Below are 18,898 nucleotides of genomic sequence, written 5' to 3' on the forward strand. Positions count from 1 at the left end.
CATATTCGAATTTATAAATTGTGTACAATATTCCTCTTCTTCTTTGTCGCAGAACGGGGTGTCTCTAATAAATTTACATTTCAGGGTTATTTGAATTTTTACGGATTTGTAGTCATTTAAGCATTGTTTAATAATGCCATAAATACAACGCTTGTTTTCTGAAAAATATTCCATTAATGTACGATACGGAGCATTTTTCTTCTTATTTCTTTGTCGATATGTTCTGACATATCCCTTACATGCAGCTATCTCTTTAAAAGGGTATGCGTCGTTTTGTCGCTTTCTCGATCCCGTCTGTCGACTGCTTGCTGCCGTCGTAGAAGATTTTATGTGCGTCAAAATATGATTATTTACAGCAAAAATATCGCTGTCCTCATACATGCAATGCGGACATCTATGTGAATTTATATGAATATCGTACGCTTTGTGTTGAGTGAATTCTAAATTACATAACTTGCATACATATAATCTAAAAGGCCTTCTGTGATTCGCAACGTGTTTTTCGAACCGCCTTGCTGAGGCGAATTGAAATCCACATGGGATGCATCTCGTGCAAGATTTCCATGAATTCATCTATAAAAATTATTACACGAAATGAGGATAAGAAAGATTAAATATTGAATAAATCATAAATTCGCAAGGACGCACATTGATATGAGAGAAGTGAAAACGCATATATTCCTCCGCATATAAAAGAATCCGCTCGTTCTTCAGTCTGCTACAGTATTTAATTATTAAATTGTCATTATACATAAATGTGGTGGTCGTACTCACATAGATTGTTTCATTCCTTCGAGCATCACCAGCCGCGAGTAGTAGTAGCAGCAGCAGCAGCAGCAGCAGCAGCAGCAGCGACAATACGACAAAATTCCGAGATTTGCGTCTAAATAATAAGAAAGTTTATTATAATTATTATATCATCATCATCTCAATTAAATTAAGTAATTATGTCATCAGCTGACATAATTTACGTATGTGTATCATACTTTTGTGAGTTGATAGCTTAAATTATTTGTGACAATTTGGCGTGTTGATATCGGGTGTATAATCAAATACCAAATGGAATTTAAAAATAATTCGGTTCTCATATTTATACTACTGAAGTGACATCATGACGACTAAAATGTCAAAGATCAAGTACACAGAAAGAAGTATTAAAAATAAATAAAAAATAATTTAATAACAATCTACTAAATACCTCTTGTTACAAAGAAAATAACTCAAACAAAGAAGATAATACGCATAGTCACAACAAAGTAATTAATTAGATCACTCCATTAACAAGCAAGTATTCACTTGTTATCGAATTATTTTATATTCTTGTTTACTGTCGTCATCATGTTCAATTTTGAGATTAAATCACGATATAAAGGACGACGATCTCCATTTAGTCGTATTAGTCAAAGAAATAATTTCGAGGAGTTAACTTTGAATTGTGAACAAGAAGAAAATTTTTCATCATGCCAAAAAGTAAGTTTTTTTTCTTTCAGAAATTTTATTCAGAAATATTCTTAAGCAAATTGCTTCAAAAGCAAAGAAAACAGAAAAAATTATTTGAATCTACAATTTAATTTCTATTTCAGAAAACGATAATCGCAGAAGCCGCAGCGCCACTCGCAGCACGAGCCGCAGTTCCAGCGATAGTAGTTCTTCACGGTCAAGTCATCGCAGTTCGTCGGGCAGCAGCGATGAGGGTAAAAGGCCTAGGAGCAAGAAAGCAATTTGGTCGGACGACTCGGAATCGGACCGATCCCCGAGAAGAGACGCCAAGAACAAGACGACCCACAAGGGCAGAAAGGAAGCCGAGAAGAAACATAAGGATAGCGACCGTAAGATTTATCGTTTTATTTTACTCATTTATTTTATTTTTTAATTTGTAAATTTACATTACGCTTACGCTCTTATTTACAGGTAGACGAGAAGAAGTTAAGGATGCGGAAAAGAAGCCCATGAAAAAGTCTAACGAAGGACCTAGGCAGGGATCGGGATCTGGAACTAAGCGAAAAGCTGGTAATATTTTTTTATTTATTAATTTTAAATATTAACACATTCGAGACGTAGATTAATATCTTATATAACTCGATTATTTTCAAATACTCAATGCAAAACATTAACTAAATTAATTGCTCACTTTCAGGCGACGACGATAAGAAGCCTGCGAAGAGGATCGTGAAGGACCAAGTCAAGACATCCAAGAAGGATCCCCAGCCTCACGTCAGCGGCGGAGGAGCAGGTGAACAGCCAGGTACAATTAAGAAAAACTTCTCGTCCTACGAAGAGAAGAAAGATTCGCAAAATTCAATTTGGTGGGAGGGGTTTTTAGGAGGCGAATACTACCTCCGACTCCAAACATGGCATAACAACTCAAAAACATATTTATCTTTACGCAAAAATCAAAATGTGGGCGCAAATATTCTGGTCGACCACTATTGGTCATTAGTAAAAGCGTTAGAAGAAATGCGCAACGACGTTGGTAGCATGCTCCCGGCAAAACCGGACGCTTAGAGCTTTATTTGATGTTAAGCTCACTAAAAGTTTTAAAATTCAAATTTTGGTTACAAATACTAGATTATTAGTTATTGCTCCATAAATCCTCTCAATACTTACCTTCAAATTAGCACCGGATCAATTCTGAAAATAAATAAATTCCAATACTTCATTAATTAACTAAAATTGTTGTCTATTAATTTCTCACACAGTTGACGGACTTATCTTTGTTCGTCGACATAGACGGGCAATGTTTCCGAGGAAGGCTACGCCTGGATCAGCAGCATATGACCTATTTTCTCAAAACTCTGGCGAAATCAGTGGTGGCGGTGTTGGTGTGGTGGAGACGGGGATCCAAGTTATACTGCCCCTCAACCACTTTGGTTTGATTAAGGGGAGGTCAGGATTGGCCGCAGCAACAATGATATCCACAGCAGGTTTGTTGCTCATTATTACATTACTGTTACAAATTGAATAATTACAAATTTATAAAATTTATTTAAGGTGGCATAATCGACCATGATTATACTGGCACGATGAAGATTATCTTGCACAACAACTCGAGCGAAAACTTCGCTTACAAAGCGGCGTCACGCCTCGGGCAGCTTGCAGTAATCCCAATGTACCACGGACCAGTGCGATACGTTGAAGGAACTAAGAAAGACGAAGAACACGGCGTTCAAAGAAGTGAGTTCTTATCCCGCGAGCCGCGCGGTGATAAGGGATTCGGTTCGACTGGACAATAACGCGTTTTTGGCATTGTTCATCACTTCACATATATCTCTTCCAACTTGCTAACAATTTTTCATTTAAACTGTTTTGAATTAGTTAATTAATTAATAAATTAACTTTTTAACCGTCTGGTCGGTATTTCCAGTCTGTTCACTGGGTTGTCACAAGCACGATCATATTCATCTGAACATTTTGGCATTGTATAACAACTAGAGTTAAAAATAATCCCATGTTTAGACGATCTCGTTCACTCAAGTGTCGCTAAAACTCCCATTCTCATATGAACATTTTGACATTGCATACATGCTTACACTTTAAACAATCCCATGTTTAGTCAATCTCAAACATTGTAGAAGCTCTGATTCTCATATGAGCATTTTGGCATTGCGTGCCCAATTGCATGCATGCACTTTTGATAATTTCATATTTGTTATAACTTGGCCTAACAATGGTCAAGTTATAACAACATATGTGTTTTAAGACAATGATTACTTCGAAATATTTGTCAATTTTTTGGCCGAGGAGTGTTTTACTTCTCGGAATCAATGTATATCTGTGGGTTTGTTCGTCTCGTAAAAATTTCAATTTTGAAAAATAGTTATGCTTATGTACCCACAAGTATCCCTACTTTTCAAAATGAAACACAAAATCAAAATAAATATTGAGCCTCGAACTGTATGGATTTTCCCTGTAAATTTTTATGCCCTGAGTTTGAACTGATGTTCTGTCGGTCCGTCCGTCTACAATTCTGTCGATATGTTTGATAAAAAGATCAATTTAAAAAAATACCTATCCCAAAGCGATAACTTTTTCACCATATTTCGAAATTTACTCAAAATTGCATCCTACATATCTCGGGCCGCATCAAATCCCCCATACAATTTCATGTCTCAAAATATGCAGCATGTTAAACATGTATTTCTCCCACTACAAGGATTTATTTTTTGATGAGAGTTATTATTACGGTCGAATTTTTACTGGACGACGAACCTCCCCCAAAAAAGCGAAGAGGCTGAAGCAGAGAGTTTGAGCTTTGATCCAAACTCGATTGCGTCGGGGCTCCAAATCCTTTGGCGAAAGTGCGGCCTTTGTCATTTTGTCCTCGCGTCGGACTGGATTGGGTTGGACGGCTGTCCATCTGCTGTGAGCGAGACGATGATGACGGCAGTTCGACAGCAGCTGGAGAAAGTAAATCCGCTTTACTTACTTTCTATCTCTCTCTGCTTGCTTAGTTGGTTGGTTGGTTAGTCGGAGGGGAAGATGGAGGAGTTGGAGGTACGAGTATTATTATGGATTTGCTAGAGAGAGAAAGCTCCAATAAGATCTTCTTCCACCGTCGTCTTAAGCGTGGAGGAGAGAAAAGAGAAATACTTGGAACTGGGAGACACTTGAGGAAGTAAAGTGTGAAGTGGACACGAATCGTAATTGTGCATAAGACGGGAAACATGAAAGCACGTTTTGCAATTTCGTGGTTTTTTTAAATAAAGGGTAAAAAATTGGTGGGCGAGAGATTTAAAATAAAGAGAAATTCGTGTTTGATATAGAAAATAAAAATTTACAATTCAGGAAAAAATTTATTTTAGAAAAGCTGGTAGGAACTAGGAACATTACAGGAAGATCTGTAATGAGAATTGTGCAATTTAGAAAGCCTTGAAAAATTTATTTTGCTTCAAGACAACAAACTTGATTAAGACAGAAGTTTACGAAATTAGTTCTGTCTGCAAATGCACTTAACATTTTTTTCATCCTGTCTTAATTCCAAAGACACTGATGCATCTTCAAAAGTTCGCTCCTTTCAAGTTATGAATAGTAGATTATTAGGCGATTTATTTCCTCCTCTCTTTCATGACGGATTACTCCGTTCGTCATATTCCTCACTTTCACTTTCACCCAAAAACATACACCGACGACGGCGTTGTTCACTTAATCTTAATCTCCTTAAAGTCAGTCGTCGTCCAGTTTTGGGGTATATTTCACCATCGCCTCGTTCTTATTGATGGCTTTGTTTTCCCACTTTCTTTCTTTCGTCGAGTCATCACTTCCTTCCGGTCGGTCTCGTGCGAGAAGTCAAAGTCAAGTCGAATCGACACCATTACTACGAAAGAGAGAGAGGAGAGAGAGCAATATTGCCGCTTTATTTCGCCTCGTCCACTTTTATTTTACGAGAGGATTCGGATAGACACATTTTTCCCACTTTCACCTCATCAAGAACGGGTAGAAACGGAGAAAGTGGGGAAAATCGGATTTATTTTATTGATGTTTATACTTCGGCGAGGAAAAGGGAACAAGATTAATTTTTTCGGGGGGTGTGAAACAGTAAGTTAGAAGTAAGGACAGAAGGTAGGAATTCGCCTGAATAAAAGTTGTTGTATGCAATTTTTTGCAAATTTCTACGGACATAATGGCCTCATAACTGCAAAAGTTCGTACAAAGTATGGTCCACCTATTTTAACCACGACAACCTTCGCGAAATTACCACATTATTAAACAAACACAGCTTAAGAATAATTTTTTTTACAGAAATTTGCCAAATTTCGCTATGAATTTTGCGAGAACTTCGTGCGATTTTTATTTAAAATTTAGCCAGCAAAGGGATTTGTTGTTATTCGCAAAGCTTTTGGCATCCTTTTGTTATACTAAATTTTGCTAAATAAGTTTACAATTTTGTCAACGTTCAACGCAACTTGCAATGACTAGATCTGGGTCAGCATAAGTTTATGGAAAATTTAATCTTGACACATTTGGCGTTGGAGGTGTTTAAGTTTTTTTCAGTTTTTCCAACGACAAAAATATCAAGAAATCTTATTTTCTTATCTACTTGCTTTGCAATTAAATGATTTTGACGTTGGTTTAATTTAAAAGTTACTGAGTGATTTCACGCCAAGTTGTGAGGTTTGAAAGTTTATATACTTTGACGTGAATTGAGGAATCGACATTTGAAACATTTTCGTAAACGCTTTTGTTACAAAAAGCTCGTAACGTCAAATGTGTGTAAAATTTATGTGCTTACAAACCTTACGTAGTTACGAAATGAAATTTCTGCATATCTAAACTCATCTAATTACATAGAACTTGCAGGTTTTGTGGATTTTATGAAGGTTACGAATGTTCACATCAGTCCCCTCATGCACTACAATCAAATTATTTAATAACAGTCCATGATGGAATCATCTGGATCGATTGGAGGATAATTCCTCCCGCTCATCTCCTCCCCTCGCCTGCTCCCGCTAAGCCGCTCCCGCTCGTCTCCTCCCGTATACATTTTCCTCCCCGTACCATCTCCTCCCCGCAGATCTCCTCCCGTATACATTTTCCTCCGTATTATATATTGTCTGACTACCCGTTGGGTAGTACCCAATGTATGGTTTTGGGGATTTTTATAAAATCTTCGCAAAAAGGATAATTATTATTTTTGTAACTCGACCATTTATCGCAAACTTTAAGGGAGAAGAGTTACCTAGATATGTACGAGTTTCGTATACTTCGCAAGCCTCGTACCACAACATAATTTTGCGAAGTTTGTGAACGTGCGAATTTTTGAGCAGAAAATGCATAGCATTTTTGAAGCTTACACTACTGCTCCATGGCTGATGGCGCCACAAATTTTACTTCACAAACTTTTTATCTTACTTATTTCCAGTTACCAACAGCAATAACTTCAAATTTAATTCGAACAAGAAATACGGAAGCTAAAGAATTTAATTCGAGAAGCGACTTCAAAGAATCTCATAAATTTCCTCACACGAAGCAAAATTTTGAAAAGCCATGGCGCATTCCTCCCTAGTGTTTACTTCGGATTTGTCTTAGGTGAGGCCAAATTAGTAACTTAGCAACCCCAAAAAAAGGGGGTAAAAAATTGCAGACCGTTTAGATTGGCAATGGTTTTTTTAATTTAAATAATGGAAAAGTTGCAAGCATGTATTTATCATTTCATGATGCCGGCATCAAAGTATTACATGTTGAAAAAATAAGTTTTACCTGTGCCTCATCTAAGGCAGTTTTTGAAAATTGTCTTGTTTCAAATGATGTTGCTAGGCGAACATGCAAACTAGTAATCTATACCCAATTTGAACGGTCCAAAAATCTCTTATTTGGAATACATTGGGTAATACGAAAACATATAATACGGAGGGAAATGCATCGGGGGAAAATGTATACGGGAGGAGATCTGCGGGGAGCAGATGGTACGGGGAGGAAAATGTATACGGGAGGAGACGAGCGGGAGCGGTTAAGCGGGAGCAGATGAGGGGGAGGAGACGAGCGGGAGGAATTTTCCCATCACCATCTGGATCAGCTTGAACATAACTTAGCTTTTAGTTTTTACAATGTTGGCATTAATGTTGCACGTTTTTTCTGTTTTTATGATAAACGCATAGAATTGGCATTCCGACAAAAGCATAATTTATCATCAATTATGAGAACCAAAATCTGTCAACTTTGCGACCATTTACTTTTTGGACATTTAATTTTATCACGTTTGACTGTATAGTATATGGATTTTCTTCTTAAAACAAAAATAATAAAAATGTGATGAAGTGTCATGAAAGATAACATTTTACATAAATGGTTACGAAATATGATAAAAAATGATTACAAAAATGCAATTTTTATTTGCTTATTAACAGTTTTTTGTCGTTTACATATGACATATATACATATGTTTACAAAAGAATACACAAAACATTGTAGCGATTATTAAAAAATTAGAAAAGACAATCTGGTAATGAGATATAGTAGGAAAAATCTCCACAAATTTATCCCATCCCACGAAACATCCCATTGTCCCCCACAAAAAAATGGAGGTACGCACAATTTTGTAAATTTAGCTCTGTCCAGAATAGCCCAGAATCAACAAACTTGATGGATTCTTGAAGCGAGAGAAGAATGACATGATTCGACAAGGAGAAATCGCACCGCTTAAAAAAAGAAAGTTCGTCTTTGCCTCCCACCGTGGTCCAGTTCAACTTTCTCCACTTTTCTCCATCCACATTTCTTCTTCTTCATGAAATAAATCCTGCCGTAAATGTTGGGCAGGTTTTCCTTCAGACATGAATTGTATAGTGTGCACCTAAGTATTTTCGTTCTTATACTCAAAAATAAGTTGGTAATACAATCCTCACCGCGAATATTGTAGTCACAAGATATGCGGCCATTCTGGTAAAGACTTACCACCGAAAGATAGCAATAATTTCCATCAAACTCAATTTTGACATTCTCTGGTTTGAATTGCTTACACGGAGGTAAACATTTTGAATCTTGTGGAAATTTGCTTGTTACCGTTTGGTGACAGATCCTTCATCATAATTCACTCAAAACAGTGACAAATAAAATTGTCACCCCGTGTATCGTGCCATCGGTAAACATTTTCCACTACAATAATTCCCAGGATATTCGTAATTATTACCTCGTTTTGTTCAATTCATAACAGATACATACGTGCTAAATTCGAGATTCGCAGAAATTATTACCTTTTTCAGTGGTAATTGTTTACCAATGTATTCGAGCCTCAAATTTTACTATACGCGCGCGGTAATAATTTTGTTACCAACATATTTTGAGTGCGGGACAATGATGGGTTGCATTGTGTCTACCGAAGTATTTTTACTCCTACGGTTTCCTCGTCTCGTGGTCAGTTAGCTGTGTCCATTATTGGAAATAAGAAAGGAAAATTTTCTCCCAGAGACGCAGATAAATTGCGGAAAAAGTTTTTCCCTGGGAAATAGAGGAAATTTTCAAGGATGCAGTTTTGACGGGTTGCTGTAAAAAGACCTATTTTGTGTCTGGCGGGAAAATCAATGGGGATCAGGGAGGAGAAAGTTTAGAGCGAAAGTTGACTGCTTTTCGCGATACGACGGACCAGATGTCAATTTCGTCTGTGGGTCCTGTAAGTTTCTGCTCCACGGAACAATATCTTTTTGTTGAGATGAAAAAATGCTTTACTTCATATCTGAATTTTGCAATAAAAAATGGATAGGTAGATTTTGTAGAAAAATTTTACTTTAACAAATACGTGAAAGAATTGTTGAAAAAGTTTGAAATATTTGAACCAGTAAAGTGTATAAACGAAAATGTTAGATATCTTTGGCACAGAAGGAAATTCACTATGTGAGCTTATGTAAATTACACATATAAATATGTAAATGTACAAAGTAACCCAGAATATATTATAAGTAAAGGTCAAAATGGTCAAAACTTCATCGCAGATATACTTGTAGGAAAATAATAATTTTTCTAAAATTCAGGGAAATGTAAAACTGGGTAATACAAATCTCCAAATTAACTATTTTTCAAAATATTTACGCAAATTATTGTAACTGTAAAACTATTGACCTATTAATAACGAATTTACTGTGTGAGTACGACAGACAAATGCAATGTAAATGTCGCAAAAACACAAATTTATTGCCAATTTTTCTCAATTCTCAGTAAGCAACATTTATATCAAACATTTGTCAATTTTATAAGTCCTTTGCAAATTTTATTCCATCATTGTTATATACAAGTTCGCATAATTTTCAAAGTTTGTAAAAAAATTGATCGACCAGAATTTACCAACTCGTAGTGAAACCCCCGAATATCCACCTTGTAGAATTTTGAGGGAGCAAAAATAAATCGTGGTCATGTATCCCATGGAGAAGGTCGACCATAAATAATTTTCTCTGATATTTGCACTCCTCGATGTGACGCATTGATTTATTTATTTGTAATCGTTACCATGAATGAGGTTGTCCTGTGGTGAAAGCAGTCGAGTCAATTTTGGGTTAGTGGAGAGAAAGCCAAAATGCGGGGGGTTGCTGAAAGGAGAAAGATACACAAGAGAAGAGAGATGAAGACAATCCAGTCATATATTTTGGATGGAGAAAGTCAAAGAGAGAATTTATTTGTTACTCACTGATATTATGAGGCAGGGTTTGGAGGAAATCAATTTCTACAATTACTAAATTTTGTAAGAAATTGTATTTCATAAATTTCAAATAATTGCTAAAGATTGTGTAAAAATAAAAATTTTTTGGTGGAGTTTAGTCTCCTTTAGACGATTTTTTGAGGTATTAGTACAATAATCAATCACAAGATTTGCAGCAGCTATTGGATGTTTTTTAAATATTTTTTTTTAGTTGCAGCAATTTTTGGTCGAAATAATAATTTAGAAATGTTTAAAAAATAAATGGAAGATATGAAGAAAGGAGTGGATGAAGGTAAACCAAATATTTCGTATGGAAAAAGTAAAGTAGAGAATTCATTTGTTAGAGTTTGATCTCGTTTCAGCGATTTTTCAAGGTTTAAGTGCACTAATAAATTAGAAGGTGGACATGAAGGTTTGTATTTATTTATTTATTAGTTACAAGAATTTTTTATATCTAAATTAGAATTTCTAAGTGTTAAAAAAATAAATCAGAGATATAAAGAAAAGAGAGAGATTTGCAACATTGCAAAATTTTGATGCCGAGTTGTGCATTTCACAATAAATAAGTATTTAAAAAGGTCCCCAAAACAAGTGTCATATCATAAGCATTGTGTTTTTAAATTTATTTGTGTGCCATAATTCTTCGAATTTTTATAACTTTTTGAATTTTCCAATGTAATTTTTCGATTTTTCAAAATAAATTATTTTGAGCAATTGGAAATTTAGGGTAAACATATTTAATTTTGAAAGCAGGAAGGGTTAAAGGGTCCTTTGATATTCCTGGTATGGAGAACTCAAAGCTCGAATTTACAAATTGTCGCGCGTAAATTTAAGCGAAGAAAAAATCACATTTTTGTTCAAATTGACTATGAAATACATATAACAAGTTCCCTGAGATTTTTCTTAAAAATTGTAAAACATGTATCTTGGCAGTGGATGATATATTTTGTAATGCACAACCCGGCAGCAAAATTATACGTTTTTATTTTAATAAATTTCATGGGATTTTCCTGAAGAAGCAAAATGGTTAAAAAATTACAGAATTATTTCGGATAGCACCCTCGGGGAAAAATCGAAATTCGAAAAAATTATAAAATTTCGAAGAACCACAGCACCCAAATAAATTTAGAAACCCTATGCGAGCGTAAGCTCGTTGGGAACCCTGTGTAATTTAATCACACTTGTTTATTGTGAACTATACAACTCGGCATCAAAATTTTACAATGTCGCAAATCTCGTTGAAAAAATTCACCCGGATGTTCGTGCAAAATTGGTGCGAAAATGCTCTCAATTATTATTCTCAATTAACACGACATTCGTAACTTGAGTTTTTCATAATATTTGTAACCTCGTAGAAATAATAAATTTATTGCCACTTTTCAAACATCTGCGTTAATTGTAATTTGACATTCTTTCTGTAATGCCCATTTTCTCGTGTGATTGACTGATGTGGGATGGAATTGACACCGCGTGTCCTTCCGCCTTCTTTCGGACACTTCCAGTCGTGATCTTGTCATCTTCACCTTCGTCCAACTTTCACTTTCACTTAGGGTGACCATATTTGTCCTGACTAAAACCGGGACATTTTTTGGCCAAAAAATTTTTCCATAATATCTAGTGCTTGGCGAAAAAATTTGCTATAATATCTAGTGCTTGGCGATTCAAATATCACCGAATTTTGAGAATGAGCCAGGCCTGGCTCGGTTACTTAATTTCCTTTTCCAGGAAAGGAAATTAAGTAAATATTACATGGATGCTACTAGTATTTATGTACTAAAATATACCTTTTCATCAATATTTTGGCGAAAAGGTGAAGTAATTTAATTTTTCCTGACGATTTAAAAAACCGGGACACTTTATCCAAACCGGAACATTTTCGGGACGCCGGAACAGGGTTTGAAAAGCGGGACATGTCCCGGCTAAACCGGGACGGATGGTCACCCTACTTTCACTTCAACATCCGGGATAGAATCTCTACGCAACTTCGACGGAGATCTGACACCGAGATGAAAGGAAGCAGATAATTCGAAGAGATGATGATGACGAGTGAAAGGAGGGAAGAAAGTGGGAAAGAAAGGATAAAGGAGAAAGTTGTACTTGAAGAAATATTTGTATTTTTGAATTGTGTTGTTGTGCTGTCAGACTTGGTACCGTGAGGTGTAACTTTCTAATCGGAGAATGAGGTTAAATAATTTTGTAACAAGGTTATGTTTTACAGTGCACTTTTATTTACAAAATTGTAAAATATGTTACTTTTTTTTGTACCAACTTTATCGATATTCCTGAGATTGTAAGGATTCAGTCCCATTTTGTAATTTTTATACTATTTCATGGGACCAATGAGTTAATTTTAGGTTTAAGGAAGTGAATATGTTTGCTAAAAAATTGAAATAATGCAGCAAATAGGCCAACAATTTACATAAATTACAAAACAATTTTTTCGATTTTCCCTAAATATTAAATGCATGTCGTATTTTTTCCAAATTGTTATCTTACTTTATTCATACTGCCGACAAATTCTGCAGACTTGCCTTATCCCAAATTAAGTAAACTTGTTAAATTAAATTTCATCTCATTCTGCCGACTTTGTCAGAATTATTAAGGTTTAATACGTCGTAAAATAGAAATTAGTCACGACGTCCCTGTTAATCACGTCGCATCGGAGGAAATGGTTTCTGTTCTAGGAAATGGGTTCGTGCAGATTAGAATTGTGCATTTAGTGGCGAAAGGGATAAGAAAGTCCAATTAATTACAGATTAGTCAGCAGTTTAGTTTGTATAATTGTTATTTTACGGCGAGTGAGACCTTCTCAAAGTTTTGCCTCGTCACGGCACAAAACGTGAGTTTGATATGTAGAGAAACGGGAGCCAGGTAAGGAACAAGAAGTGCATGACAAAGTAAGTAAATAATCCGTACAACTTTCCTCGTTAGCAAACTAGCCACCGTTTTCGGGTTTGTCTGGTCAGGTCAGCTGAAAGAAATCACGACATGAAGTCAACCATGGAGAAGGGTTCGTAAAACATGTGTAACAATTCTCGCAAAATATTGCAATTGTTTTAGCATTATTTGGCGATAACTTGGTGATCATTTAAAATATTTATAATGCTAAGCTTTTGACTAATAAGCTACACTACGGAACCGAAGGATCTGATCAGATCGTGGTGACCACATTGCGTGTCTATCGATTTGGGTAATATAAAATTGAAATTGTATAATTGAAATTTCAATAATTTTGGGTATCTTTAAATTTAAGCTAATTATTGTAATTTTCAATTTTTTTTACAACAATTGATCTAACGCTGTAAAATTTCTGTGAATTACTATGTTTGATTTAAAAATTGTTTACATTGCAACTGATTTATTCTTACGAGTAGTAATTATCTCGGCGAGACCTGAAGTATATATTTTGCTAATGTCGGCTTATCAATATTATTTTATCCGAAATCGACGTCAAAGTTTGAACTTTTTTAAAAATTTTTGGTAAAAAAGTTGAAATTTTGCAATTTAATTGCTCTCCTCTGAAATAAAAATATTTCCTGGAAAGTTTTTTCTAACGTCAAACGTGATAAGGGGACAGAAAATTGTGTGAAAATTGTGTGAAAATAAAGCACTTAAATGTGGTACAATTTTGGCATCTTGCTTCTGGTAAAATTGCATGCCGGACAACCTCCCGTCGTATTCACAATGCTGACAAAATTGTGAAAAATATGCCAATAAATTTAACTTGAAAATTCAAAGTTTATAAAAATACATCTTGGGGCACGAAAAAGATTATTTCATTGTATACTAGCGTATAAGCCCGTCTCCCGCCGGGCGACGGGCTTATTTGATTTTGATGAAAATTAATTGGGATTGTTCATAATTCCACCGAATTTTTTGTTATTGTATCTATATTTGAAGCTTAAAAGTCTGTTGGAAAGGGAAGTAAAACTCTCCCCACTTCCGTTTCCGTCACGGAAAATTACTTTCACTTCCGTTGCAGACAAACATTTCCAGCTTATAATATAGATGTCTATTTTAAAAAGAAGAAGGAATTTCCGAACCCTGGTAATTTTCTCGGTCACCCGAAAACAATAATAATAATGAAACGATCCCATTTTATTTATAGCTTGACCAGTAATCGGACCCAATCCAATTCGGTTTTATTCTTCCTCGTGGTTTGTTCTCGGTCCTGTTTTCATCCTTGTTTGCGGAACGGGCTGTCTCGCGTCGTAAAGTGAATTGAGTGAAATGTGCACTAAATAATGATGATGAGGAAAAGTTGGTCGTTTTGCTCGGTGAGAGAAAGCTGACTAATTACACCCCCAGCTTTCTCCTCCTTACCCAACCAACTAAATGTGGACAGGAATTTGTGTATAATGCAATGAGTTGTGGGTTCACTAAATAATGCGGTAACCATATTGTAACCAAATTACAAAATTACGTAACCAAATTGTACCCGAGTAAAAACGATTTGTTATCCAAAAACCAATTTATCTCGAACGCGTTTAAATTCGTGATGAAATTCTTGATACTGATTACTGGTATCATGTTGTGTCGGTCGACTAAGGCGAATGACGCTTGGATAATTCCATATCAATTTATATTTTACAAGAGCAATGGAGTTACGTGAAATCTACAGAACTTAAAACTAAGAACGAATCTCGACACAAATTTTCTCGGCGTTAAATCATTGCATATTCTTGGAAATGGACGACAACTTAGGATAAAATTAATAAATTATGCTCGAGTGAAATTTAGTACTGCTATATCAAACTGCTTACTACGACTATTTCCTATGATTTTATAAATTGCAATGCCAAATATTTAGCCAAGTACAAATCCAGCTCCTTAATTTTTGAAAAATACTTACGTTTCTGAAATTCTTTACCTTGTACCAGAATTCACAGGTTTTTACCTTTCCTACAATTTCTGATATATGGAGACAATTCACGCAGGGCTTGATGACATTGTAAAATCAAAAATGCAAAGATTCTGTAAGCTGGCAAACTTTTACAAGGTTTTATGAATGTTTCCAAGGAAGATTAGAAATTTAGAAATTTTTGCAATTTTACTTTTTCAAGTGATGATCATCAAGTGACTCTAACAAAATTACTTTTTACATAAGTTGTTTTTTAACCTTGTTTTGTATCATATGGCTGTTTTGTTACCGCATTTTTTACGGGGTGCCGGTAACACTGGTGCGGGAAACTTGGCTAGAAAGTAGTAATTACGACTTGCCTTGATTACAGGGTTTTATTTTATTAATAAGCGGGGACAAAGTGAAATTTATTAGAGGGAGAAAAAGTGAGTGAAACTTGTAGTCGATGTAGGACAGAAAATAAGGTGGAGTTTCATTCAGCCAATTCACGTAGATAGGTATTTGTAACACAGTAAAAAATTGCGTAAGTTGGGGAAAAAGTTGGGGAAATAAATTAGACCTGTTGACAAATGTTATGAAAATACGGTAACAAATTTATTGTGACCTTAAACAAATCGATGTGCATATTCATTTCAGAAAAGGTTTGATACGGTGTAGACACTGATTATTTTTCAACTTTTAACATTTCACCGTGAATCAATAATAACCTGCATTATCGAAAGTACAACATCTTTTTCATATATTAATAAGTTTTGAGAAAAATAATAAATTTTATTGTGATGTACACATTAGTCAAATGACTATTAGTCTCGTAAACTTGACAAAGAATATGTCGGCGTCAATTAATTTTGTACAAATTTGCACGTCTGGTACAGACTCTACAAGAATTTTACAAGAATTGCAAAGTTTACCAGGTTACTAACAGATACTTTGGGTACATTAAAAAATCGTTGTTATACGTGAAAATTTCGACAGATGAGAACTGAGCTAAGGCGAAACGTGAAAATTTAAAGTGTATTTTGTACCCGGTTCTTAAATCGTAAAAAGAAGTTCAAAATTATTTTTAAATATAGTAAATAAGGAGCGAAATCCGTCATTTTTTCAAATAAAATTTGAAATTCTCATTAATTTGAATTTCAAATTAAATTTCAGAAGATTCCCGCCGCGACGCCCGTTATCCGATCGTGCTTGTGATTCACGGTGAGAGTTGGGAGTGGGGGAGTGGCAACGAATTTGATGGGGCGGCCCTCGCCAGCATCGGAAATCATATCGTCGTCACCTTCAATTACAGGTCAGAGTTACAGACGAGTTGAAATTCAAGTTACTATTGGCGCTAAATTCTTGTACGTAACGGCTAAATGAATATTTTATGTTGATATAATTTTCAGGTTGGGCCCTTTAGGTGAGTAGCGGAATTATTTAAATTTTTTCAAGTTTCGACTCCCACGTATTTCATGCGTTTCATGATTTATGATGAGAAATTGTAATATTTAAGAGGTAAAGTGTCCCACATATTAAGTCACGTGGTCGCAAATTTGTTACGGGGGAGTTACAAGTTGTAACTTACAAATACACCATATCTACAACATCACATATCTAAACTAAGAATTGTCCTGTTTTTTATAAAAAAAATATTCCACTTGGCAAATTGTTAAACATGTCGTATATATACGTACCCAAGAATTATACGAAATTTCTCAGCACAATACGCAAAAAAATATTCCTTATAAATGTGCCACCAGACTGCTCTGTTTTTTTCTAAATTGTTAAAAATCTGGTAGTGACACATAAAACATGATAATGACTTCCGACCTGATTGGCAGTAGTTTTTTTCTTAGTGGTAAATTCTTGCTACCAAAACATTAGTAAACGGTAATTCCCGTTATTACTAATGCCCGTAGTAGATTCGAATATGTACCCTAGGGTGTAATGATTTCATACCAGATTTCTAAAAGTGTGAACTCTTTAGAAGAAACACAAAAAGACTTGATTTGTGCCAAACAAATGTAAATCTAGACAAAAATACCGTAAATAAAAACTCATGCCAGTTTGTGACGCAAAAAAACCAGGAATCTTCAAGCAGGAAGGTTGCAAAAATTAGCTCCTAGCGAATCAGGTTGCATTCTGTAATAAGAAAATTATATAACTTGGCTAACTCTTATCACCTGGCTGGCGATGAGTGAAATGTAATATGAGACCGGAAAACAAGGAATGTACACCTGTCCACCCACTGCTTCACTCTTAAAAATAGGCTAAAACTTTTCCTTGTCCACAAATAAATACGAAAATTATATGATAAAAAAATATGTCGATAGTTTAACGCCATTCCGAAAAAAATAAGAATTGTAATTTCGAATTTACATAATCGAGATGCTTATTTAGTATAAGCTTGTTTTAGTTTGTACTAAAATAGGATCTAACAATTATGAATAAAGCAGGGTATTCCGACCTGGGTTTTAATGGGTTGGGTTTTATTGGGTTTTAATGGGTTTTAATGGGTTGTAAATGAATAAAACCCACTGGGTTTTACCATGTTAAGTGGGTTTTATTTGGGTTTTAATGGGTTTTATTGGGTTTTAATTGAGTTTTACCTTAAAACTAAATTCTAAAAGTTAAATACATCTCCTATACGTTAGAAGACGTTATCTCAATTCATTCTAAAGCAGTTTATTTCATTACTATTCTAGTATATTATAATTCGGAACAAATCAACAATTGACTCCATCCTTTAGCATCACAGATTTCAAGTGTTATAAAACAAAAATAATTTGAGAATAGATACAAATTCCGAATTATTTTTGTTAAGTTATTACTTAAAACTAATAAAACCCAATAAAACCCATTAAAACCCAAATAAAACCCAATTAACATGGTAAAACCCATTAAAACCCATGGGTTTTATAATTCTTGATTAAAACCCTGGGTTTTTCCGAACCCTGGAATAAAGTAAACTGAATTTTGTAATAGAGAACCGGGTTCCAAGTTTTTCAAAAATTAGGAAAACTATTGCGAAAAAATGTTAAGAAATATTGACTAATTTGATGTAAAAAATATGAGATTTCTTGATTGAAATAATTTTCTTGTGATGCAATGCAAATGCAACGAACAGATAAACGTCTAACAAATTATTACTGTGATTTTTTTAAATACTAGAGAGAAAGCCGGTAAATAAAATTTGCACCAAACTGTAAATTAATCAATCTTCCTTCATCACCGTTAGGATAAAGTTTGTCACCGGATTTTATAGAGTGCAGAATACATAACAAGCTCGACAGCCATGCACCTCATAAAGTTTTTCTTGTCAGAAAAAGTCCCGCAAAACTGGGCCAACTCTTGACAAGAGTCGCTTTCGCAAAAGAGAAAGTAATTATGATCACATAACGTTCTCTGACGTGACTTTCACCACGAAAATTAAGTACAACCCAGATCTGAACCAAGACGCATTTCAAAAATTACTATTCGACCAGTAGTAGAAAAACCATGTGATCTATTTTTTAGAAGGATCGTTCCCATCTTAACTATAAAAAGCACCACACGTACATGAAATTTTCGAAAAATTCAATTGTGTCTGTTTTTAAATTAAATTTTACATCTATAATACTTACACATAGGTAGAAATGCATGTTGCATATTTTTAAAATTCACTGGTTTCTATTTTTCAGGGTTAAATTTTGTCTATAAATTAAGCACTTTGTTCAAATCAAAATTTAATTTAAAGAGTTTTTAATTTAGTTAACAATTAAATATATTTTTTGCAAGCCGTAACGTCGTTTTGTGGAAATTAGTAATATTTTTAGCTGAGTTATGTAATTCAGATGGTTGGTCGCGACTTCGATCGAGGCATTGAAAGTTTTTTTTGATTGTTAGAATTTCACCTTTTTTGTAATGGCCTTTCACCACCACCACATTTGTAT

At 34.8% G+C, this 18,898-nt stretch overlaps 1 protein-coding gene and 1 long non-coding RNA gene across 5 annotated transcripts in view; one reads left to right on the forward strand and one right to left on the reverse strand.

Annotated features, from left to right (window-relative positions):
• The window catches only part of LOC118439404 (neuroligin-1-like), a 114,309-nt gene that overhangs the window by 68,160 nt on the left and 27,251 nt on the right, over positions 1-18,898 (forward strand). The window contains exons 4-5 of the mRNA XM_035860688.1: positions 16,137-16,275; positions 16,373-16,386. Of these exons, the coding sequence (XP_035716581.1) occupies positions 16,137-16,275; positions 16,373-16,386 (153 nt within the window). The remainder of the gene's footprint in view (positions 1-16,136; positions 16,276-16,372; positions 16,387-18,898) is intronic.
• LOC118439405 lies at positions 1,595-3,284 on the reverse strand. Of its 4 annotated transcripts, none has more exons than XR_004837407.1 (4): positions 3,069-3,284; positions 2,132-2,947; positions 1,898-1,995; positions 1,595-1,703 (listed from the first exon to the last, which is right to left on the reverse strand). It is a non-coding gene; the product is annotated as an uncharacterized LOC118439405 (long non-coding RNA). The 4 variants fall into 4 exon arrangements; XR_004837406.1 differs by having other exon boundaries at positions 1,604-1,703; positions 1,887-1,995; XR_004837405.1 differs by having other exon boundaries at positions 1,687-1,995; positions 2,132-2,270; positions 2,608-2,947; positions 3,069-3,280.

The sequence above is a fragment of the Folsomia candida genome, unplaced genomic scaffold (genome assembly GCF_002217175.1).
Source record: "Folsomia candida strain VU population unplaced genomic scaffold, ASM221717v1 Fcan01_Sc035, whole genome shotgun sequence".
In the NCBI taxonomy this organism is placed as follows: Eukaryota; Metazoa; Arthropoda; class Collembola; order Entomobryomorpha; family Isotomidae; genus Folsomia; species Folsomia candida.